This window comes from Cottoperca gobio, chromosome 8 (genome assembly GCF_900634415.1).
Source record: "Cottoperca gobio chromosome 8, fCotGob3.1, whole genome shotgun sequence".
Classification (NCBI taxonomy): Eukaryota; Metazoa; Chordata; class Actinopteri; order Perciformes; family Bovichtidae; genus Cottoperca; species Cottoperca gobio.
The window spans coordinates 16,801,595-16,824,327 of record NC_041362.1 but is presented as its reverse complement, the minus strand read 5'-3'; the positions used below and the strand labels follow the sequence as shown (position 1 = coordinate 16,824,327).

General features: G+C 42.2%; 1 protein-coding gene across 1 annotated transcript in view; it reads right to left on the bottom strand.

The window, feature by feature from the left end:
- Positions 1-376: 376 nt before the first annotated feature.
- The window catches only part of grin2ba (glutamate receptor, ionotropic, N-methyl D-aspartate 2B, genome duplicate a), a 120,959-nt gene continuing 98,602 nt past the window's right edge, over positions 377-22,733 (bottom strand). The window contains exons 13-17 of the mRNA XM_029437086.1: positions 20,695-20,924; positions 20,431-20,591; positions 19,575-19,762; positions 13,805-14,043; positions 377-8,053 (exon numbers count right to left, since the gene is read on the bottom strand). Coding sequence (XP_029292946.1) covers positions 5,762-8,053; positions 13,805-14,043; positions 19,575-19,762; positions 20,431-20,591; positions 20,695-20,924 — 3,110 coding nt within the window. The 3' untranslated portion in view covers positions 377-5,761. The remainder of the gene's footprint in view (positions 8,054-13,804; positions 14,044-19,574; positions 19,763-20,430; positions 20,592-20,694; positions 20,925-22,733) is intronic.

Sequence of the window (22,733 nt, the reverse complement as noted above, 5' to 3'; positions counted from 1 at the left end):
ATTCAAACAAAACTACATGGTTAATGTAGGTTTAAGTTTATGAAAGGATCGTGGTTAAAGTAAGTAGGTACGTTTGTCAATTAAGTTACGTTAAGTAGTTAACAGTTGACTTTCGGTTTCACACGAAACAGCGGCTTAAGTCATGTGTTTGACTTCCGGAGCACTTGTTCTGGGCGTAAAATCATGAGTCGACGTGAAATGACATGCGAAAAGCAATAAATGCGTCGTGATTTCACACAAAATGATAAAAGAAATTGGTGTGTTATTCATGTCATTTGGTGATTCCAGGCTGGAGTCAAGAAGATGCAGAGGTGTGTGTGTGTCAAAATTCAGAGGTAAACACAAAAAAGCTTAAAAAGACTCAGTGCCACATGCGTGAAACTTATAGTTTTTTATTATTAATACTCAACACTTCATTTTGTTCATCATGTACAAAGAGAAAGAATAGTCTTATTTGAGCACTTATAATCGTAGATATCAGTATTATCCTTATTAGAAGTACCTTAATGATGTTTTTTTGCAATTTGTCATGACGTGGTTCATTTCGTTATTGAGATTACTTTGATTGTTTCCATACAAAAAAACAAGGTTTTCCCCCAATATTCATTATTTACACAACCTGTACAATTATTTGTTTTTGTGTAGTTTTCTGTTCGTATGGTGTAAAAATGTTGGGGATTTATTTCAAGGAAAACGGCCACAAAAAGAGAAAAGAATGGCCAAGAATAATATTATGTATATCTTTATGTATACAATTGATACTATTCATGTTACATTTTTGTCAACCCACAGTAAATTGAATCAGGCTATGTAGTTTCAGTCAAGATGTGTGTTCACCTTATGAAATACATTTAGTAGCAACCCCTTATGTCATTTTCATTCAGGTAAAGCAATCCATTCTTAATTGTATAAATGAGGACAATGGAAAATAGCAATATTAACAAACAAACAAAACTGTACATAATTTAATAGAAAATGTTGTATGCATCAATATAAAGCAATATCAATACACACACACACACACACAGATAGAACTTTAAAATATGAGTAACCAAGTTCTGCAATGAATTAGGGTGAATTGGAAATTATAAGCAGCTAAATTACATGGACCTTCACAACAAATCAATCATGTAATCACAGTATAATTCTTCCCATCTGCATGTGACTTGTTGATAAAAAAAACTACGAGGTAAGCAACTTAATATGTTAGAAATATTGATTTCAAATACCTTTCCTCCAAAACACAAAAATAAATGTTCACGAGTCAGTTTAACCGGTACATCGATCCCTGTAGCTGACCAAGTCATGCTCTTATTTGGTCCCATGTGTCATTATCCCTGACAGAAAAACACTCATCAAGCTGAGGTGATATTCACATCCTCCACCTTCTGGATGTTCCTGCCTTACTAACTTGCCGTAGCCATTTTTTTGTGTTGTAAAAATGTGACACAGTGTTTTGCTCTACACGACCCATTTGAACAAATGTGTCGTGGCATGCTCGTGTGTAGAGAAGTGAGCCCGAGACCAATTCGCCCGTGAGGGAAATAAAGACTTCTGATGAGCCACGTTTACTCTGCATCACTGCCCCGACCTGCACACACTGGCTGCAGAGCAGAGCAGCTGGAGGTGGTAAAGGCCTGATGATAGCATGTTTACCACAGTGTCAGGTGCACCTCGACTTCCCAACCAGCAGCTGGAAACTGGCCCTATATAGTATCTCGCCCTTCTAGTGCATGAAAAAAACAACAGGAAGTGATGACTTGGCACATACAGTGTACAGTAACAGCTTTTCCTGTTTATTGCGAATGAGGAGACGGAACGTGGTATGAAACATATGCAAACCTAACAGAGTTTACGTGCACACGGATACATTTTTCACTTTTCAATCAAACCTGTAGACATGAAAGCAGTTAAGGAGAAAAACAGAAGAGAGATGAATTTCTTCTCTCAGGGCTGGGGTGAAGATTATAGAGACTTATTGGAATCAGTATCATACAGAAGAAGAGCGGAGGAAATAATTTCTGACTGCACAGGGACATTGCATATGTACACAACAAATTACAAATGATATTTCTCGTCTCATACTGAGAAACATAGCAGTGCACAGAGTTGCACAAAAATAAATTAGAATCCAACACTTTTTAAGTGTTTTCAGCTGTCAAATAATACAGTTTAGTAATATGTGAGCTAAAATATAGCAACATCAGTTGATTCCCCTGAAGCAAAAGTCTACATTAAATGAGACATGACAGAACAAATGTTGCACCTTTTAATAAGGGGTTGCACAAATGCATTTCGGCTTCAAATGGATTCTCAATAAGATGAAACTACACTCGCTCTTGGATTTCCACAATATTGCGCTGAAATCCTCGGCAATATTAGCAACATCAACAATGGGGAATGTCCAGCGCGCATTTGTGTGTGTGTGCATGTGTTTATATATGTGTGCATGTATATCCTTTACCACAGTGATGTCTATCCCAAACAGAGAGAGGGAACAGGATAGGCCGGGCCGACAATGGCTCTAAATTCTGTGTGCAATCACTGTTAGAGCCCAGGTAAAAAAAAAACGGGCAACAAAAACACAAATATCTTGTAAATTTTTAACAAGGATTGCTGCTTAAAAATGAATGATCACAATATACTGCCTCTATATGCAAATATCATCTATGTATACATGTAATATTGTATTCCATAAATGTGTAGATAATTTAATTTATCTCAAAAAGCATGAAGAAGAGCTTACCTTAAAAAGAGAGAATCTAACACAATTCAAGGGAAACTTAGCAAAGACTCCTAAAACTAAACTTTCCCCCTTTATCACCAAACGTCTACACCTACAGTAAATTATCCTCGATTTCCAACACTTTAGTGAAAATATGAAAAAAAGCATAATTCTTAACATAATCAGTATACTGATTGGTAAACTATTATAATTAAACATGAGATTTAAAGAAAAAAGGTTCAATTATATCACTTATGATTAGTAATATTTGTGTCTTAACTATATTTTGCATATTTTTGTTTGTATATTTTTTGTTTTTATGAGTTTTTATTATTGTTTTGTTTATTTCTTAAATTGCTGTAAAACATATTGAAAGTTACATCCTGTCTGTCTGTTTACTGTACAAAGTGAAAAGAGTTTTAAATAGATTATTTACAAGGAAAAGATTTAACGTACAAATGCTGACGCTGATTGATGCCCACACCGAAGTCTCTCTTCTGCTCCTTCTTATTTCCTCGTCGTTTCCTGTTATCATTCTTAAACCGTCTCGCTGATAATGGTTGAACCTGAACTTTCAAAAATGTGTGCGTATAAAAATTCCAGAGATCCCAATCTATTTATTAGGAGAGTCATGGGGGAGGGGGAGGGGGGAGGGGTAGATGGATCTGTTTGATTTAAGGCTAACTCGATCAGTCTCACTTTGACGGTGTTATCTGTGGAGCGAAGGGAGGGGGGGTTGAGATTATGAATAGTTATCAGCAGGTTAGTGGGGGGGGGGGGGGGCAACTGTTATCATTCAATCGTGATTTGATTCCCCTTTACACACACACTCACACACACACATGCACACCAACCTATTACATTGGTGCATAATAGATTAGAGTATAAGATAGATGTCCTCAATGACAAAGATCAATCTACACACTCCAGCAGCTCCAGTCTCAAGTCAGCAGTCCTGCGCAATCTCCTGCAGCCCTTGAACTTCTGACACGGCCAGCTAATCGAAGATCAAACCTTTAAATAACTAATAGAGGCTTCTTTATTTTCTACAGTAATATGATGAGTCATCATCAGACAGCTCTGCATGGGGGTGCGGGGGGTGATGGGATGATAAGGCATGTCTACTGAGTGCCTGAACCTACACTGAGTAAAAAGGTCCTGTGCAATAAATGAGGCCTCTCCAGCGAATAAAGACTATATCTACATCAGTCAAAGTGAAAAGCCCGGAAAGCTATCGCAAATATGGCCTTTTCTCAAATAGACACCCTCCTCGGCTCAAGCTTCAATCGGCATCATTGTCGAGGGGCAACAACAGTTCTTCTACACATTTTTGTTGCATTTCGGCAACATTAACAACAGTGCATATATTAAATCATACACAATGTACAAACAAAGCTTTTTATGTGCGCCTGTAAGTGGAAAGTAACGCCTTCAACGAGATACCGGTGAGAGGCCTGAAAAAAAGTGAGTGCCTGGTGACTGTTATCATGTAACCTGAATAAAATAAGTGGTCTAAAGGCTGCCGTGTTGTGAAGTGAGAAGCGTCGGTCTATCCATGACATCCTGAATGCATCTGGTTCGTAAAGCGTTGCCCAAACTCGACGTATGAAATAATTTTTACGAAGTTATAAAACATCTCTTGTATCGAAACCATCGGCTGCACCGTCTCAAGCATAAATTTTCACTGCAGTTTTGGCTCATAAACGTGAAGAGAACACCGAGCAGCCTGAAAAGCATGCCGGTCCGTCCCGGTGCTGCCTGGTTGCGCGAGGACCGCGCGTTGAACAGGAGGACGCATCCACTGGAGACCATTAAGGCACGTCCTTCCTCTCAGGATCTTTAGCTTCGGACGAAACGCGTCGTTCACAGTAACACAAGTTACAAAATCTGCATGTGTTTAAGTGTGTGTGTGAGCACTTGACTTGTAATGTCTTGAAAACATCAAATAAAGGATCTGTCAGCTCTAAACGTGTCTTCCAGATCCTGTTTTTCCACGAGGAGCAAATAAATGTATGAACATGGCGTAAAAATATTCTACAGAAAACAGAAAAAGAGGAGTTAAGGACTCAGTCTTTCTGGCTTGTTGGTTGAACTTAGAACAACCTTCCTGCCGCCACCCGGGGCTCACAGGATACAACTACAGATACTAAAACAGTAGTGAATTATTATACCAACAGAAACATAAAACAAGAAAAACTTAAGTGATATCATAAGCAGTGTTATCATAATCAGCACTAACATCTTTGTTATTCACAATATTATTGTTGTTCTTATACCCTGTTTTTTTCTATAAGAATATCTTATTATCATTCATGATTGTATTTCTCATAGCAAACAAGATCAGCTCTTTTGGCGTCAGGGATGAGAAGGAGGAGCGGGGGTGAAGAGAAAAGTTGGATGAGTGCAGGACGGAGAGAAGAGGAGACGGACAGGCCGGTGCCGTCTCCTTCCAGAGAGATAAGCACTAGTCATCTCCTGTGTTGCGGCTCGGGGTAAACGTGACAATGTCTCCTTTCTGTGGTGACACAGTGGCAGATGGGCAGCTCGCTCTCGCAGCCTTTCCTCCGGAGCTCTCGGCGGGAGCTCTGAGACAGCCATCGCACCAGGCTCACGCGTCCAATAGCAGACTAAGATGAGGTGTCGCCTCTCTAAGTACATTGACTTCTGCCTCACTGGTGGATCAAATGATGGGCTTGGAGTTGAGTGCATTTGTGATGTTGAGGGGAATGTTAATTGACTGTGTTTGGACATAAAAGTAGCTTTGGCCATTTCTGAGAGAGGGTTAACATCCCACACCTCCTCAGGGTGTGCTGATTTTTGTACCCAGATTTTCTTACAAAATCAAGATTTTCCCCTTACTGTTATTTTCACAGCTCTCTCCTCTCATACCTCACCATGCTGTCCCAATATGGGGCTAGGGTTGCAGTGTGTGGACAGTGTCTGAAAAATCATCCCATATCTCCTAACACTACACACCTCTATTCCTCCCCTCCTCCTCCCTTGCCATCGTCCACCCCTCTTCCCCCATTTTTGCTCTCACACGTCAGACTCAATGCTGGAGAGTTTCTCGTACACATGGCCATTGCTTCCATTGAAGGGACGCGGAGGGCCGACCCCCAGCATGGAGCCGTGGTGGTTCATTCCACCAAGGCTGAGCTCTTTAGGGAACCGAGGGGTCACGTTGGACATAACCCCGGCCGTGGCGGACGCCGGCAGATATGACGTCGTGCTCATCTGGCTCCTGAAGTCACTTCGGCTGTTTTTGGCAACTTGTTGCTGTTGCTGTTGCTTTTTCATGTAATATTGTTTAGCTCCGTGCATCAGACACTGGTCATCGCCAAAGGTGGGTATAAAGGGGTTTTGGTTTACCCTGTCCGGGTAAAGAGATTTGGATAAAGAGAACCCTCCCCCACCTCCTCCTTCCATCAAAGACCTATCCCTGTCTCTCATGTCTCTCTCTCCGATGGAGCGGCGGTGGAGGCCCTCACCGCCTCTGAACAGGCCGAATGGTGAGCCAGGTCTTTTGCGGCCCTCACCTCCGTAAAATAATGGGTCCCTGTCTCTTTCCCTTTCTCGCTCCGAGCCCCCGTGACGCTCAAATATGTGTGCGAAAGGGCTGGTGCCCTCCATGTAGCGTTCTTTCTCCTTCAAGCTAACGCTCCTGGGTGGGGGCAACATCCCTCCCATACCTGGGCCACCCATCCCTCCAACACTTCCCAGGCCCCCCATCAAACTTCCCATCCCGCCTGACTCTTCTTTCTGAAGGTCGACAAATGCGTCATATGAGTGCTGCCGCCTCAGTGGTTTGCCGAACCCTCCAACCTTCCTCCTCTGCTGGCCCTGAGATTGAGGGCCTGCGCCCATACCTCCTCCTCCTCCGCCCACACCTTTCCCTCCCCCCATCTGTTCCAAGAGGTGGTTGTTGTCCTCGCTTATATCGTAGAGGTTTCCTGTCTTTTTACAACCCTCGCAGCGCATGCAGGTCGCAGAGCTGGGGCGGCTGTTTCCTCCACCTCCTGAAGTCCCGCAACTCATACCACCACCATACACACCACCACCCCCTCCTCCGTGCATGGACATCTGCTTGCCCACTCCTCCCCCGCTAGCTCGACAGTTCCTGCACTCCCACTCTCCTCCTGCCAGCCCAGATCCTCCGCCACTCTTTGAATCTGACTTTTTGGGTTTGCTCTTAAGAAAGTCATCCACAGGAACCAGGGTGGTGCAGGTTCCCACTCCTCCATCCCTATTCCCAGGGCCCTCTGTCAGGTCCACATGTTCCCATTGAGGGACGCCCTCTTTGGGCCGAAACTGGTCCAAATAGAAATCCCTAACGCTCTCCTTCTCTCTGAAGATATACGAGTTCCCGTCGTTGTTTCCTCCACCTCCTCCTCTCTTTCGTTCAGTGGGCAAAAGCGGTGGGGAGGTAGAGCGGTGGCCGTGGTAGTGGTGGTGGCTGATGTGGTAAGGTTTTCTCCTGTAGCCCAGCTCAATCTCGTCCAGCTCCCGTCTGGACTTGGCAGAGGCCGGCCTCTTTTTCAGACTATCGCGGTATTGTTTGCGCTTCTTGGCATTACCCTCCAGGTTTCCATAAGTTACTGTGTGCGTGGAGATGTCCGAGACATCTGACCGTATATTCCCATCTTCCTCTCCTCTCCCTCCACAGTAGCCATGCCCAGGGATAAATGTGGAGCTTGAGGCACCTCCTTTGAAGGAGAACTTCCCGTACAAGTCTGGCAGGCCTCCCTTGAAGCTCTGGCTTGAGGGAGGAGTCTGTCCGGACAGCAAATCAAATTTGCTCATGTTCCTATGGGTCAGTGCTGAACAGGGCTGGGTGGTGAAAATAGGTGCCACCCCTCCGCCCAGGCTATCACAGTCGAACATGCCCCCCTCCAGAGAACTAGCACTGCCCATACTGTGAGGCCTGTTGGGAGGCGGTCCACTGAGCCCGAGTGTCGAGCCATGGTGGTGCAGGTAATGGTCCTGGTACAGATTGCTGTCCTTCAGGTGGAGGTTGCCAAACGTCCTCTCCACCTCACTGATGTAGTCGCTAAACATGTTGTCTTCTGGTGGGTAAGGTGGCTTGCAGTCTGAGTGGCCCGCCAAGCTGCGCCGATGTTCAGAGATGTCATAAACGGAGGATTCGCGGCGGATGAAGTCCAGAGCGCTGTGGGGTGAGCCGTTCACCCCCGACAGAGAGGCCATGTTCTTGGCGGTGCGTAAGAGGCGCATGATGTTGGAATGGGTGTTGTTCATGGTGGCTGATGGAGAGTTCAATGCCGAGCTGCTCTTCTCCTCAATCTGCACCCCATGGATACAGCTGTAGATACCCTGTGTGGGGAAATACAGATTACACACATTAGAGAGTGAACATCAGATACATTTAACCATCATTATTCACTAATATTGTATTCTCACAGCCGAAATACATGGGGCACAGATGTGACGCGTCACGTAGAGTCAAGCTTTTTACATGCTACTAGACTCCGTCTATGTAGCGTGTGGTTGCGTGCTTGCTTTACTGCATATTTATATATTAACTGGTACTGAAATAATAAATTGGCCGTTTTAACTACACAATCTTGGAAAGACATTGATTTGATTTTAATGTGAAATGTAAAAACACCCACAAGTTTGCTCTGCTGGGTCGCGTTGCCTCTGGTACAATGAGGTCTTTATCTTTATTCATCGTCTTTAATCATTTTTAAACGGATTGAACTCACAGTTGTACGTAGTTACACAGTTGTATGTAGTTTTTACCTGTAGGGAGGGCTCTGTGTATGAAAAAACCTGAACAGTAACAGTTCTATACTCAGTGGTCCAGCTTTAGTTAATTATAATGGACGTGCTCTACTGTGGGCATGTTGCACCAAGTGTGTGGCGCCGTGTCTGTGCCCCATGTATTTCGGCCATAGGTCGACACAAGCATTCTGACCATGCCAATTCTTAGAACCTATAGAAGACAGCAGCTCTTTCTTCTAATGCCTTACTCATAAAATAGGTAAAAACAGATGTGTCATGTGATTTATAGACAGCAGTTTGTAGTACATAGCATAGCATACAAAGCTGGTGTGCAAATGACCATACAGTACAAAGATTCAGGGAGGACAGTGTCGCTGCATGGTGGATGATTGATAAAGGTAAAGGGGCTGTAAAAACTCCTGGGTCCCGCTGGTCAATACCTTTAATCAGTGTGATTAGAATTCAGCTGAACAATATCCTCAGGTGGTTATTAAACACCTCAGTTCCACCGCCGCTCTACGCCGCAACACAATCCCCTCCGAAGAGGAGCCAAGGAGATGGCGGCTGAGCGTTACAGTGACAGAAAGATAAACTGCTCCATTTGCATTCAGTGATGTACGATACAAAATTCAGATAAAAATGGATGTACAGAGGAGAGCAAACGGGCATGACCGATGGGAACGGTAAAGGATCAGATCAATTCAAAACAATGATTTTGTTCAGTTTTTCTGGACGTCTGTAGATGGAAATAAAAGGATGCTTTTGGCCACTGTTACAGTTAAGATCAGCAGACCTCCATCCTGCTCGCCACTGCTGAGGTTAGGACAAGAGGTTAGAGGGTCAGCTGGCTGTCAAATGTTCTCTGCTGTTAAGCTATGACTCTTCCCAACCTCCGCCTTGTATCCACTAATACGACTTGTTGACCCTCAGCTCTCCTTTCCCTAGCCACTTGTTTCTGCTAGTTAATTAGCTACATGGACAGTGGCTGCATTGCAGCAAAAAGGCCTTCATTGCTCATTCCGCTTTTATAGATAATGTTATTACTTATTTCAATTTCACAGTCTGTTAACAGCCAAGCATGTAAAGCTTGACAATGGCTACAACCAAGAAAGGTTCACATAAATACAGAAGGATTCATATTTCAGAAATATGGGCTTTGGATAGGAATCTTGCAGTGGAGGACAAATGTATACGCCCACCTGCGTGATATTTCAGAGGTTTTTTTCCTCCTCTTAGAATCATCTTTCAATGTTTATCTGGTCCTTCTCTGTTTCATCTGTGTTTCTTTTTTCCATCTGCCTGTTTATATAATTTGTCATCACTTCATATCTTTTGTTTTTCTTCTTTTATTGTCTTGATTACACCGCACCTGCTGCCAAATCTGTCACGTCTTCCCTCCCTTGACATCTATGACAACATCCCATTTTGGGCCGACTTTTCCAGAAGCATCCACATTAATTTTAGGATGATCTTCCCCCTTCAGGTTTAGTGATGTATTGAGCAATGCTGGCATTTGAGAGCAAGTTCAGAATGAATAATTGTGTGGTTTTTAAGCTTTTTTTCTTTTAGACACTCACACATGCATGCGCAAACACACATACACTTGCACAAAAAAGCAGCAACAAATAAGGAACAACGAGTTAATACTGTAGTGCAACAAATCTTGGACATTTAACAAAGAGATTGCTGCTTCGTATTCAACAGCAGATTTTGGCCAGTCCACATGCCCACAGAATGTAACAGTTGGCAGATTGCTGCGGGGCCCAGCGCTACAGTCGCTGATTATTTGGGCAGGATGTGTGAATAGCAATAACTGTGGCCTGAGGGTTCCTAAGAATTTTCAATCCACCGGGGATCACAGCAAAATCTATAAGTGATTACACTGGTACAGAGAGGCAGGAAATCAACAAATAACTAGCTGTGCCCTATGTCAGATTGCATATAGAGTGCCTATTGTACATGCTGCGGCTCATAATTTCTTACTGCCTGTGTGTGGTGTAAGTGTATGGTGCTTAATGCAAATGAACCGAGCCATGATGTGATGTGGGGGCTATGAAAAGTAGGAGTGATTAAACCTCTAATACATTTACAGTTCTAACGTCATTAGAGACTTTTTAAATCAATATAATTAATTTGTCTCAGTGTTGCAGGTGGGACCTGGAGGAGCAGGTAGCCAGGGGAGAGCCTCCTCACAGGGAGGGAACGCTAACCGACCGTGAAGCCGTGACCGACGCCACGTGACTCATGGCAACCGTGACAGATGTCTTATTTTTTACACTGCCAAGCTTAAATGTTAATTGCGGCAATAACAATAAAGTTTATTGGATTATGCTGTGAAATTAAAAAAGCAGAATCAATCTGAGTGGCAGAGCAAAGGGAGAGGGGGGGGAGGAGAGAAATGGCCCGAGAAAACACACAAGTAAATGAGAAGAAGACAATGTGAGGCTGTGGCCGAGGAATGTGGAAAGATAATAAAGCGTAATTTCCACGATTGTTGTTTCGCAATGCTCGTGTTACATATGCAAATGATCATTCAATGAATATTTCCCCTGAATATTTGAACATACTGAATCATCAGGCTGTATTTGTCGACACTTGTGTTCATTATGTTGTCACATTGTTGCAAAGACGGAAGTGATTTCTGTAAATGAGAGCAATGACTGGATGTTACACAAAGCATAATTGCTTTCAGATCCAGACCCCATACACATTATAATGATGTAATAATCAAAAACAACACCAAGCAGCCTGTCAATGAGAAGTCAACTGACATTTTAGCAACTGATATTTCCCACTCCTTCTACACAAACAGACGCGTACACGCACACACAAACATAAACACACAACACACAACGTAAAATTAAAACTATATAAAATAATCAAAGTTGGGCACTGGAGCGTAATATTAGAGCAGAGAGGAGAAAATGTTATGTTGGGTTTTCTTTTCTCCGTTGCCTTGTTTTCTTGGCACAAGCAGCCCCGGTACCAGAGCAGCTTATCAAATGTGTGTGTGTGTGTGTGTGTGTGTGTGTGTGTGTGTGTGTGTGTGTGTGTGTGTGTGTGTGTGTGTGTGTGTGTGTGTGTGTGTGTGTGTGTGTGTGTGTGTGTTTGTGTGTGTGTGTGAGTGTGCAGGCTTGAGGGAGGGCAGTATTGTGTGGCTCTCTGCTGTAAATTAGCCACGTGGTTTAGCCTGCAGCGGTTCACCTTCAGAGGCACACAGTGAATTACACCGAAGCCATGTCAAAACAATTGGAATGCAAATCAAATACCTCGGGGGTGACTTTGGTCTCCTGGGATCCAATAATCTACCCTCCCCGGTTCTGTGGCTGATTTTTGTTGAGTGAAATATTGATTTTGGCTCAACATTTTGTAAATATTTACCCCCACGGACGTCAGAAAGGCCTAACCATCGAAACGAAAAGGGAAAAAAGCTCCTGTTTCTATCTTATCTGTTTGGAAGTTTTGGAGTTTGGTTTGTTTAAATTCTCATTACAATTTTAACATGTCTAAAGCTTAAAAGAATAAAGCAGAGACATTACAGACATTAACACTGATGATGTGGGGCTGAATAAACCAGTAAGGAAGGTCACTTTACAGACAACGAGGAGTCAGTGGCGCAGTAGGAAATTGGAGAAATATAAACTATTTGGATGTTTTTGTTAAAGTGACTATAGACAACATTTTTACTTTAACTTATCATTATGAAGTAAATGTTGATTGCACAATGTAGTATTATAATTACACCATTGGTTATTAGATTGGTTCCCTATAAGTCTGGCTTTCACTTTGTAATTCTGTCCGCCTCCGGCTCGTGAACTACCTTTCACAATAAAAGCCCTAGACATATACACTGCATCACTGCCTATCAGAGAGCATTTTGCTAAGAGGCAGCTCAACAATATAGCTTACAGTAGAAATCCCCAGGTGGCAGAACAACCAGAGTAATGTTAACTGTGGAAACTCAACATGGCAAAAGAGCCCCGCTGACGGAGGAGGCAAAGAATGCGAAGAGAAAAACACAGAAAACACTCTTCTACCAAGCTTCAGTAACAAAACCTGTCTACTTAATAATTCTACCAGGTGTTTGACTCTGCCTTCATCAGAGCACTGAGATCTGGGTTTCTAGTTCTTTGGGATTCCTACGGCTGTTTCTTGCTCCGGACAGCAACATTAGCCCGGCTGCTAGCGGTAGCCATGTTGCCAGTGATATATAAGCAAGTATAACAATCTTCTTGTTCATATGGAAATCAACAGAATATGTTATCACTATCTCCAAAGTCTTTGCGACAGCAGCACTAACAATAATACCAGTTGGAAACGCCAGAAGGGGACAAGTTAAAAAGCTGTCAGTTGCCACTTTAATAAAAGACAACTGTGGTGAGAAAGTGTGGTTCCTTCCTCTACATCCTCACCCCCTTCTGTGCCATTTAGACCGTCCTTCATCCACACTGAGAGAAGACTAAGCCAAACAATGTATACTTTATGATACAAGGAAATATTGTATTTTAACTCAAGACTTAAGTTTGGGTATGGTTTACTAATATCAGTAACAGTAATAGTAACAGTAGCACAAGTACAGAAGAGTCATAAAGTCAATGAAGTGACTCAGTAATGTAATGAAGGTTAGGAATGTCTAAAGTTAGCTAAAATTAGCTAAAGATTAGCCAACAAAAGCTACTGGTTATACCAAGTGAGTGTATTGAACTGAGCAAGGGTGTGTTTTATTGCTCATGAATGCAACTTTTCATTAATGAGCGGAAGATTGTGATCTTTCTTCTTTCAAATGTTACATCGTCTTGTTTAAATATTTAAGGTTGCGTGGAAGTCTGCGTTTATTTATATCAGCCACTGTAAAATTTGGAATCTGCGGCAGGTAGTCAAGTGTGACACTACTGGGCGTACACTTGATTTGATGCTTGAAAACACAAGCATGGTGTGAAATGAATCAGTGAGCTGGAACAAAACAAAATATGTCAGAGTGTTTGTTAAAAAGTACCAGCCGAGGAAAGATGATGGACATACCTCAGCAGAGTGCATCTATTTTATTACATATTTATAATTTGATTGTGTTTATTAGTATGAAATTGATACATTTCTGGCTTGTTTTTGGTCTTTTCTGTTGTTTTCACGGTCCACACTTGTTCTGTCTTCTTGTTTTCAGCTCGTCAATCAACTGTGAAGCTCTTTGAACTGCACTAACATGTTTGAAAGGCGCTATACAAATAAAGTTTGATTGATTGATGATTTATTAATTAATGTTGACAACATTTTGGATATCAGCTTTAAAGTCTGAGCACATTTTCTTCTAATTCCTGTCTTCCCTTCCCCGCCCTGTCTCACCCTGCTAATGGAGAAGACGAAGCCGGGCTGGCCGGAGCAGACGCCCATGAAGCAGAAGCGCAGCTGCCAGTAGAACCAGTGCTCGCAGATGAAGGTGATGAGCGACAGAGCCATGGCGGCGCCGAGCATGTAGAAGACACCAGCCATGTTGTCAATGTCCAGCTGGCTGGACATCACCTCGTTCTTCTCGTGGTGGCAGATTCCCGTCAGCCACAGGGACTCCAGCTCCTCCATCTCACCTGGATGGAGGGAAGAAGAGAGGAAGGAGGGAGGGTCAAGAGGTGATGGACGAAAAGGAAGTGGGATGGAGGCGAGCGAAGAGGAAGATAGACAGAAGAAGAATAGGAGACGAGACAGAGGAGAGGGGAATGATGACGACATGTGAAGAAGCGTTTTTCATGATTCGTATGGGGATTTAAAGAAAGAAAGGGGTGGGGGAAAATGTGTATGTAAAATATAAAGGAGAGAGGAGGGATATGATGTAATAACAGGATGGGTATTTGAAGGACACGAGGGATGGAGAGGTGATGCAACAGAAGAAGAGAGGAGGGAAGATGGCGGGCAGACAGTGGGAAAAGAGGGAGGGGGGGGTCAGGGGAGTTAGAAGTGATATACAGCCTTGAATTTCGCAGTAGACTTCATTGCAGAGAGAAAAAGAGTTAAAGAATTACACATGGTCACATGTTAACTACATTGGTCTTTTTTGCACTCAAATAATTGTGTCTCTAAGTGTTTACACACACAATATGTAAAAGCTTTAGGGTCAACTTGTGCATTCATCTATGCAAACTGCAAACAACAAGTGTTCGCATAATATGTATGCATGTGCACGTATCTGTGTGTTTGTGTGTGTGTGTCCGTGCGTCTGATGCTGGTCCCTGAGCTTCTGGTCTCTTTTGTGGGTCACCTTCTGTTTCATCACGAGCTGTTCTCTATCAAAGCCGACTGTGGCAGAACAGGCGTCGCTTAATTAATCATACATTCAGCCTTTGTCGCTGTACGTCAGCGCGACTCTTGCACTGGCTGGCCTCTGAGCATCAACCAGAAGTTCCTCAGCATACAAAAAACTCAGGGAGAGGCACCACACCCACACTCACACACAAATACAGACGCAGTTACACAGCAGGTACCACTTTATATCTGCTGAGAAACTGAATGTGAACAGCAACCATCACGCAGCCGTTTTCACGTGACAGTGGCATTTGTAATGCAAGAGCGCATTAACACAATGGTTTTTATTTTTGAGGTAAATATGCTCTTGGGAAGTGTTGGGCCAACCTGTTTGGGTTCTGTATCTTTTATTTTTATTTAACAAGATCATTATGGAGAAAATGGGAACATTTGTCACAACTTGGATAATGCAGCCATGTTTTATGTTTATTGGACGGCTGACAGAGGAAAGTAAGCACAAACATGGTGAGGTAATGCAACATTGTCCCTAAGTGTATTCAAATGCAGGACCTCACAGTTACACACTGAGTGCTCTGGACTGCTAGGAAGGACCACCACTGTAAAACATCGACTTTTAATAAAGACTAAATGCTCAGAGTGTTCCAAGTTAAATCTACATCAGCAGCTTAATGCAAACATTTGACTGTGATCATTGGCAGGTGGACTATTAAACTAAGAATTCCTCCAGAGCAACAATAATAGTGTTTAAGACTGATGAATTTTTATACAGTACATGCCCACAAACACCTGAAACCTTTTCATACATACTGTACAAATCAAAGTCTCAACTATATTAACATACCAAAAGGCCTTTTTCACAGAAGACATTTTGACCTGTGAGATGAGAAGATCAATATCCTTTTCATGTCTGTATGCTAAATATGGAGCTAAAGCCAGCCGTCCGTAAAAAACAATTCACTTGTTTTCTTACTATTTCTTTATGCTAAGCTAACCAGCTGCTGGCGGTAGCTTCACATTTACCATACAGATATGAGAGTGGTTTCAATCCTCTTATCTAATTTCCCCCCAGAACGCAAATAAACATATTTCCCAAATACTGTGGACAAGGGGAATAAAATGATGACATTAGGAGAAGCAAATGAAAGAATGACGATTCAACTGACGTTTGACTTGAATCACAAAACTAAAGTCATAGTCATGAAGAAGTCATGCTTTCAGCTCTTCTGTCCATCAGGTCATAATCTGTATTGCCTCTTGTCATCTTTTCCGTTGGTTTGGAGTCAAAAGACAGATTTCCTTTTTTTTCAAAGTACATTTTAGAATTGAGGACACTTTCCTCGGTGATGCACGGTACCTCTGAAATGATGCAAAAGGTCCTTCATTGGTTCCAAGGGCGAAACGTCCTTGGAACCAACTAAATGAATCAAAAACTTTCCATCCACCAGAAAATCACCAATCAAAATTGCTGTTTCTTCTTTGAGACAGCCGTGACATTTTTTGCTCTGGCCTGCGTCAGACTACCCAGACTCCCTTCCAGACCTCGTACCAGGCCACTCTCTGCGTGAGTCCAGTCGCTTTCTAGGCCACCAGGAGGGGAGTGGATGGTGAGGTTTGGCAAAGTGACATTGAAATCCTGAGAGGGGACGAGACAGGGCCGCCTGGCTCCTGTATGAATGCTTATTGCAGTGGCACAAGTGTTAATCAAACACACACATGCACATGTGCTCATAGAAAAACATACACAGACACACACAAACTAGGCTTGCATATGTTCGAAAAATAATCAATAAGTCAGAAACAATAAACACACACACACACACACACACTTTTTGAATTGTATGTAGGTTGATAAAAATAAACCAAATAGTCAAAATCTCTACACCGCTCTCTCTTTATCTCTCTAACACGCACACCCTCTCATTTCAGAGGTCTGACCTATATTCACACACAAAACCGCGCACTTATTCACACACGGTGTTGAAATATACCAGGAGCAATGCTGGCACCACTAACTGGGACGCACTATAGTGGGCCCCTGAGGGCCCTTGGTTCAGGATGCTCACAACACGCTGGACCGTGCCCAAATAAACTAGCAACAAGACACACACAAATTTACAAAAACACACACACACACACACACACACACACACACACACACACACACACACACACACCAAATGTCCATTACATTCTCCTTTCTACATTGAGATGTATATCAAAACGGGACATAGTGAAGTTAGTCTGTTATGTCGATAAACTGAGCGAGCAGCCGGGTAGTAACAGATTACATGTAATCTGGATTATGTAATCAGATTACAATAAAAGTGACTTTAATTAACATTATTACATTTTAGATTCATTGTCAACTTGATAACATTTTTGATTCATTAAATGACCGTGATTTTACTTACATTTGTTTTTTAATGATGATTTATGTATGATGGAGTTTTTACTTATTTTTATTAACATTAAAAATGGAAGAAGTGTTGCTCTTGTTTTACAAAAGCAAAGTGCTTCATGTGGCCTTTTATAAAAATACAGCAGCAACAAAAACATACACAAAAGAAAGAGCATCCCACATGTTGCAGAACACGCAGCTCCGCCTGTACTGTTTGTATCATTTGATTTGACCAACTGTAAAAGCTTAATATGCAAAACTCATCATTTATTTTTTTTAAAACGTTTCAGAAAAAAAGAGTATTTGTAAAAAATTGTTGTGGCTGTGTCAAACATCTTAGTTTAAGGTGCAACATTTTCAATGCTTGTATTTGAAGTAATCCAAAAGTATCGTAACGCATGTACTGCACGGGTAAGGAATGGACGTTTTCCAACACGTTTAGTTTCTTTCCCCGCTCGTTCTGAGACTCATTAATGCTCCGGCTCGAGCTGACAGGAATGAAGTGTTTTAAAAGAACAGGCCCTGGAGTGCTTGGACAGTCTCCCATAAAAGGCAAGCGTGATCATAAAGCATAGGGCCCCCAGGGTGGAGCTAAATTTCAAGTTATATTCCTAGCAGCACTGTCTTACCTTTTCTCTCTGTTCTAGATGTACCGTACATGAGAGTGGAATTACATGTAAATTTGATTTGCAGAGCCAATTAATCACACAGAAATTACTTAGGAGAGCTATGATTGTCTTGCCCCTCTCACAGTTCTTATCCTAAACAGGGGACTCTTAAATCTGAAATCTTACTGTCTGAGAAACCTATTTCTGCCTGAGTTTAGAGTAGACACTCTTGAAAATATTGTATTTTACACTAATATACATGAGACTTAAACTAAGCCACTGTTATTTGTCCCTACAGCACAGCCGGAGGCAAGATTTGTTCAAAGCATATTGGTGGATAAATCAAGCGCCTCGAATTAGCTCTTAAAGGGTAAATCATGTTTATTACAACTTGGATCTTACTTCTTTAGTTTTGCTCATCATTACATTGTACTCACTAAGGTAACTGCTGAGATCTGGGATTTGGCAACATGACAAACCATAAACAAACCAGGTTAGCTAAATTGGTTTGTAGGAAATGATGGTGAAATTCTGTCTGTAGTTAATGTGTATCACCAACTTCCTGGTTGAACTTTGAGCTACTGTACAGCACCGACTGCAGCTTCTTTTTAACATTTGTTCTTAAGTAATAACAGAATCTACTGCACGCACACTCAAGAGCAAACATACGTACATTTGAGTGGTGATATGTTACTGGTTATTGTGTTGTCTTCAATTCTACACTTGTATATTATTGCATTTAAAAAATTTTTTTTCTTTTTTTAATAATTATATTCATTATTTCACAAAACATTATGGCCTTTAATCACCACACGATCAGTGAACGACACACAGCATCCCACGCACCTGTTTTTTGTGTTATTTTATATCAACCATTGATGCTACTGAATATGACGGCTCGTTTGGCATTGACTTTCTGCAGAAGTGCCTCCAATTCAGAACTATTGACATCTTTTTTATGTTTGGATTTCGGTGCTCCCCCCATTTTAGACTTTCGTTTGGGCGTTTCAATTTCTGTGTGTGCACAGAGCCCTGCAGTCTCATGCCCATTTTATGGGGATCGGTGGGTGTTTACCTGCTAATTAGGATTAACTGGCATGCACTTTAAATTCACGAGGACAATGGCATTCATCATGATAAGAACTATAATATAATTTCTGTAAGAAATCCTGACAATGATGATAAGATGAATTACTCAGCTGGATTGTGAAGATGCTGTCCTGTGCTAGTTAAGAGATAATGATTAATGTGCTATCTTTTCCCGACCTTGCAAATGTCAGTGTCTGCATGCAGTATCACATGTATGTGTATAAAGATCTAACGTATCCTCTGTTCAAGACTCAGCTCACTTGCTTGACTGAGCTTTCGGATTCCATCTGTGGAAGTTTGAGTTAAACCTGAAGAAAGAGCAGCTTTAACTTTTGCCTTTGTGCTTTACAATACTGAGATTGCCAACACAGAATACAGGTACGAACAATTTGGCAGTTCCAAAACGTAGACTTTTCTTAGGACCTTTCTCAAGAACAAATGTATAAACAAACTTGAGGCTAATGTCATTATAACCAAAACAAAAGAGTTGCCCAAGTCAATAAATTACAACCACGGTTTAAATAAGCCAGACTTATCCGTTAGTGTTTGCGTCAAGGCTGTTTATAAGAAAGTTATGTTCTGTCCCTTCCTGAGGAAAATATTGCATTATCTCAGTGACTAACTTGTGCATCTTTGAGTTATTATTTATACAACTCATCACATCAGCACAGCTGTATGCATGATAGAGTCTCTGATTGCTGAGTGCATTAAACTGTGCTCCATCTATGAATAAAACAGCAGAGGAAACAGCAGACTGTCTCACCGTCTCCAAAGAGCTGCAGGATTGCCAGGTCCACGTGTCTCTTCCAGATCGACTCCTTCTGGATGGCAATGCCGTACCCCGTGGTGGCGAAGATGTAGCCGCTGCCAATGGTCACCAGCTTACAGCCCTCGTCCCTGCCGGCCATGTAGTTCAGTACGGCCGCATCGTAAATGAAAGCGTCTAGTTTGCTAATGAAAAAGAGAGAGAGGGAGAAAGAGAGAGAAAGAGAGAGAGATAGGTTACAATTAATTAGCACTTAGGAGTCAGACATCACAGCTACAACATTCCAATTAACCTGCTAAATAGCACTAAGCTGCTGATAAGTGTAATAGACTTCCACTTGGTTTGCCAAAGGCTGGAGCTGGCACCCAGACTGGTGAAATGGCACACTTGATGAAACATGAAGAGGGGGAGGGAAAGTATCACTGGAGTTATTCAGCTAAAATAAGACAAGTAAAGACATAAACAGGGGACTTTAGCCGTGATTGCTTCTTGAAACTATTTTCCACACAATTTACACTTTCTAGTACAATATGTGATCATCCATTAAAACTCATCTTGCCTCAACAATCTGCTGCAATAAAACTGAATTCAGCCGCTTAAATTCAACAGAATAAAAATATTTAGAAGCTAAAAATGTGCAGATTTCAACATAATTAAGATGTTTAGATGCCTGAAGCCAAGACATACATGTGTTCAGTATCTCTAGGCGATATTTACCATCTTGTCAAATAGGGACTTAAGATTCAAACATTAAAAAATGTGATCGATTAAATTAATTTTGACTCAACAATCTTTTCGTAAATTCAAATGAACAATGAAACTAAATGACCCGCTTCAGTTTGCAGTTTCTCACCCGGCTTTGAGACTCTGCAGAGCCTCGTTGACGTTTCTCTGATGGAACTTTGTCATGTAGCCGTGCATTTCTGGATAGTTGTTCCTAATGTTTCTCTCCGTACTCCCGTTTGGGACGGTGCCGAACCGAAACGGAGGCGAGAAGTCGTTGGGACTCTGGAACTAAACATGGAAGACGGAGAGAGGTCAATAAAAGTTAAAGGATGAAAGAAAAGGAAAAAGAGGACAGGGTGGTGCACCATCAAACATAAATGTTCCATCTTACCTTCTTGTCAGAGAGACCAGTGACCTGGTCCACATATTCCTCCTGGATCATGAAAGCAGCCAGGTTGGCAGTGTAGGAGGCCAAGAAGATGACAGCAAAGAAGGCCCACACTGACACCATGATCTTACTGGTGGTGCCTTTGGGGTTCTGCACCGGCACAGAGTTGTTAAAGACCAGACCCCACAGCAGCCAGATGGCCTTACCGATGGTGAAGGATGGACCGTGAGGCTCTGAAAGACACACGGCCACGGTTAAAGAATACGTGACACATCACATCGTTTCTAAACCAGAGCGTGGGAATCACAGTTGGTCTGCTTTCCAGCTGAGCAGTGAGTCAAAAACTGTTGGATAAATTGACATGAAATTTGGTTCAGACATTCATGTCCCCCTGGAGGAAAAGTAATAACTTTAGTGACCGCTCAACGTTCTGATATAGCGCCACAATCATGTCAAATTTTCAATTTGACCAATACTTTATGACCAAACATCTGCAGAACTAATGACATTCAAATCAGCCTCAACTGTGGTTTCAGTGCTAATAAATAAGCAGACGTGAGCCAACAAGTGAATCTATAGCTTCTTTCTCACATAGCTCCAGGTAAACTACTGGGATAACCTTTTTTTACTATTCACACATGCAATACATTCAGGAACATTTCCATGTTGCTCCTCTTTACACATGCCATGGAACTGTTTTTGTCTGTCGCTAATGTTCTTGTAATGTTTAATATTCAACAAGTTTGAGAGACGAGTCAAATCATCCGTTGCGGATTGAAACACGTCATCAGCGTAGTCTTGAGATTGGTTTGCTCGCTCCACGTCAAAGTGTTTGTCAGGTAGACGTAACCCTTTAAGTGCTTGTCCCAGCAATGTAACTGCTTTCATTCACAACACAGCCGTACCAGCATGTTCCCTGAAATGTTACTAAATCTTGAGGTGGGAAATTGGCGGCACAGATTGCCCTGAATATCGATCCCTTCTTGAATTCACAAATGAGCCTATGCAGGAAATGTTCTTGAACATTTCAGGGATACACTACATGTGTGAACATGGTAACGCGTATGGTGAGCGTGTTGCAATGTTAGCGTTCGTATTTAGCATTTAGTACCGCCCCACGGAGCTGCTGTAGACTGTGATTTTATTTCACTTATAATCGGTTATATATATGCATACAGTACATCACACATGTTAATATGATTTCATATATTCTTTGGATAAGTTTGCAACGGTGTTGGTCCATTTCATCCGTGAGCTGGCAGCAGACTGGTTCATTCCAGCCATTATGCTGCGTTAAGCAGTTGGTTCATAATGTTTGTGTGGGTATGTGTGAGCGTGTGAGAGAGAAAGAGTGAGTGTGTGTGCGAGCATGTGGGTGTGTTTTGTTGTATGGAGCTTTTGTTCATGGACAAACTGACTCTATCGTGCCAAATATCTCCTTTGTGAAGTTTGCAAGAAAAAGTTGGTTAAATGAATCGGGCAGAGACTTTACAAATCTGCAGTCAGGCCATTGATACATTATTGTGTCGAATCCTTTGAGTCCAAACTTCGATCTGCACTCTTCATGATACCAAACTCCCACCGCGCTACAAGCAGATAAAACAAGGAGGCACGCAGAAGAGAACAGCGCTTTAGGGAGGAGTGCATCTTCTCCAGAACATGATGAAGGATGAGAGGGATGAAAAAAAGTTAGCCATTGTCTATATATAGCCACATCAGAGATCGAGTTGTGGGAAAACATCGATTCTTTTTTTTGTTTTTGTTTTTTTTATCTTTTTGGCTGGGGGGGGGAGATCAAACAAAAAACTTGCCCCTTGCTGTCAGAGCCAACACGTGAAAATGGGAAATATGGAAATGAATGCAAATGCCTTGTCCGGTGTACAGGAAGCAGCACTGGAGGTGTGTTTAAACCCAGGCAGTGAAGTGTGTTTAAACCCAGGCAGTGAGACACACCTGTACTGTAAATGATTAAAAAAAAGAGAGCAGTGTGGAGGAGGAAGAGTAGGAGGAGGAGAGGAGAATGAAGTCATTGGGTCAGCGAG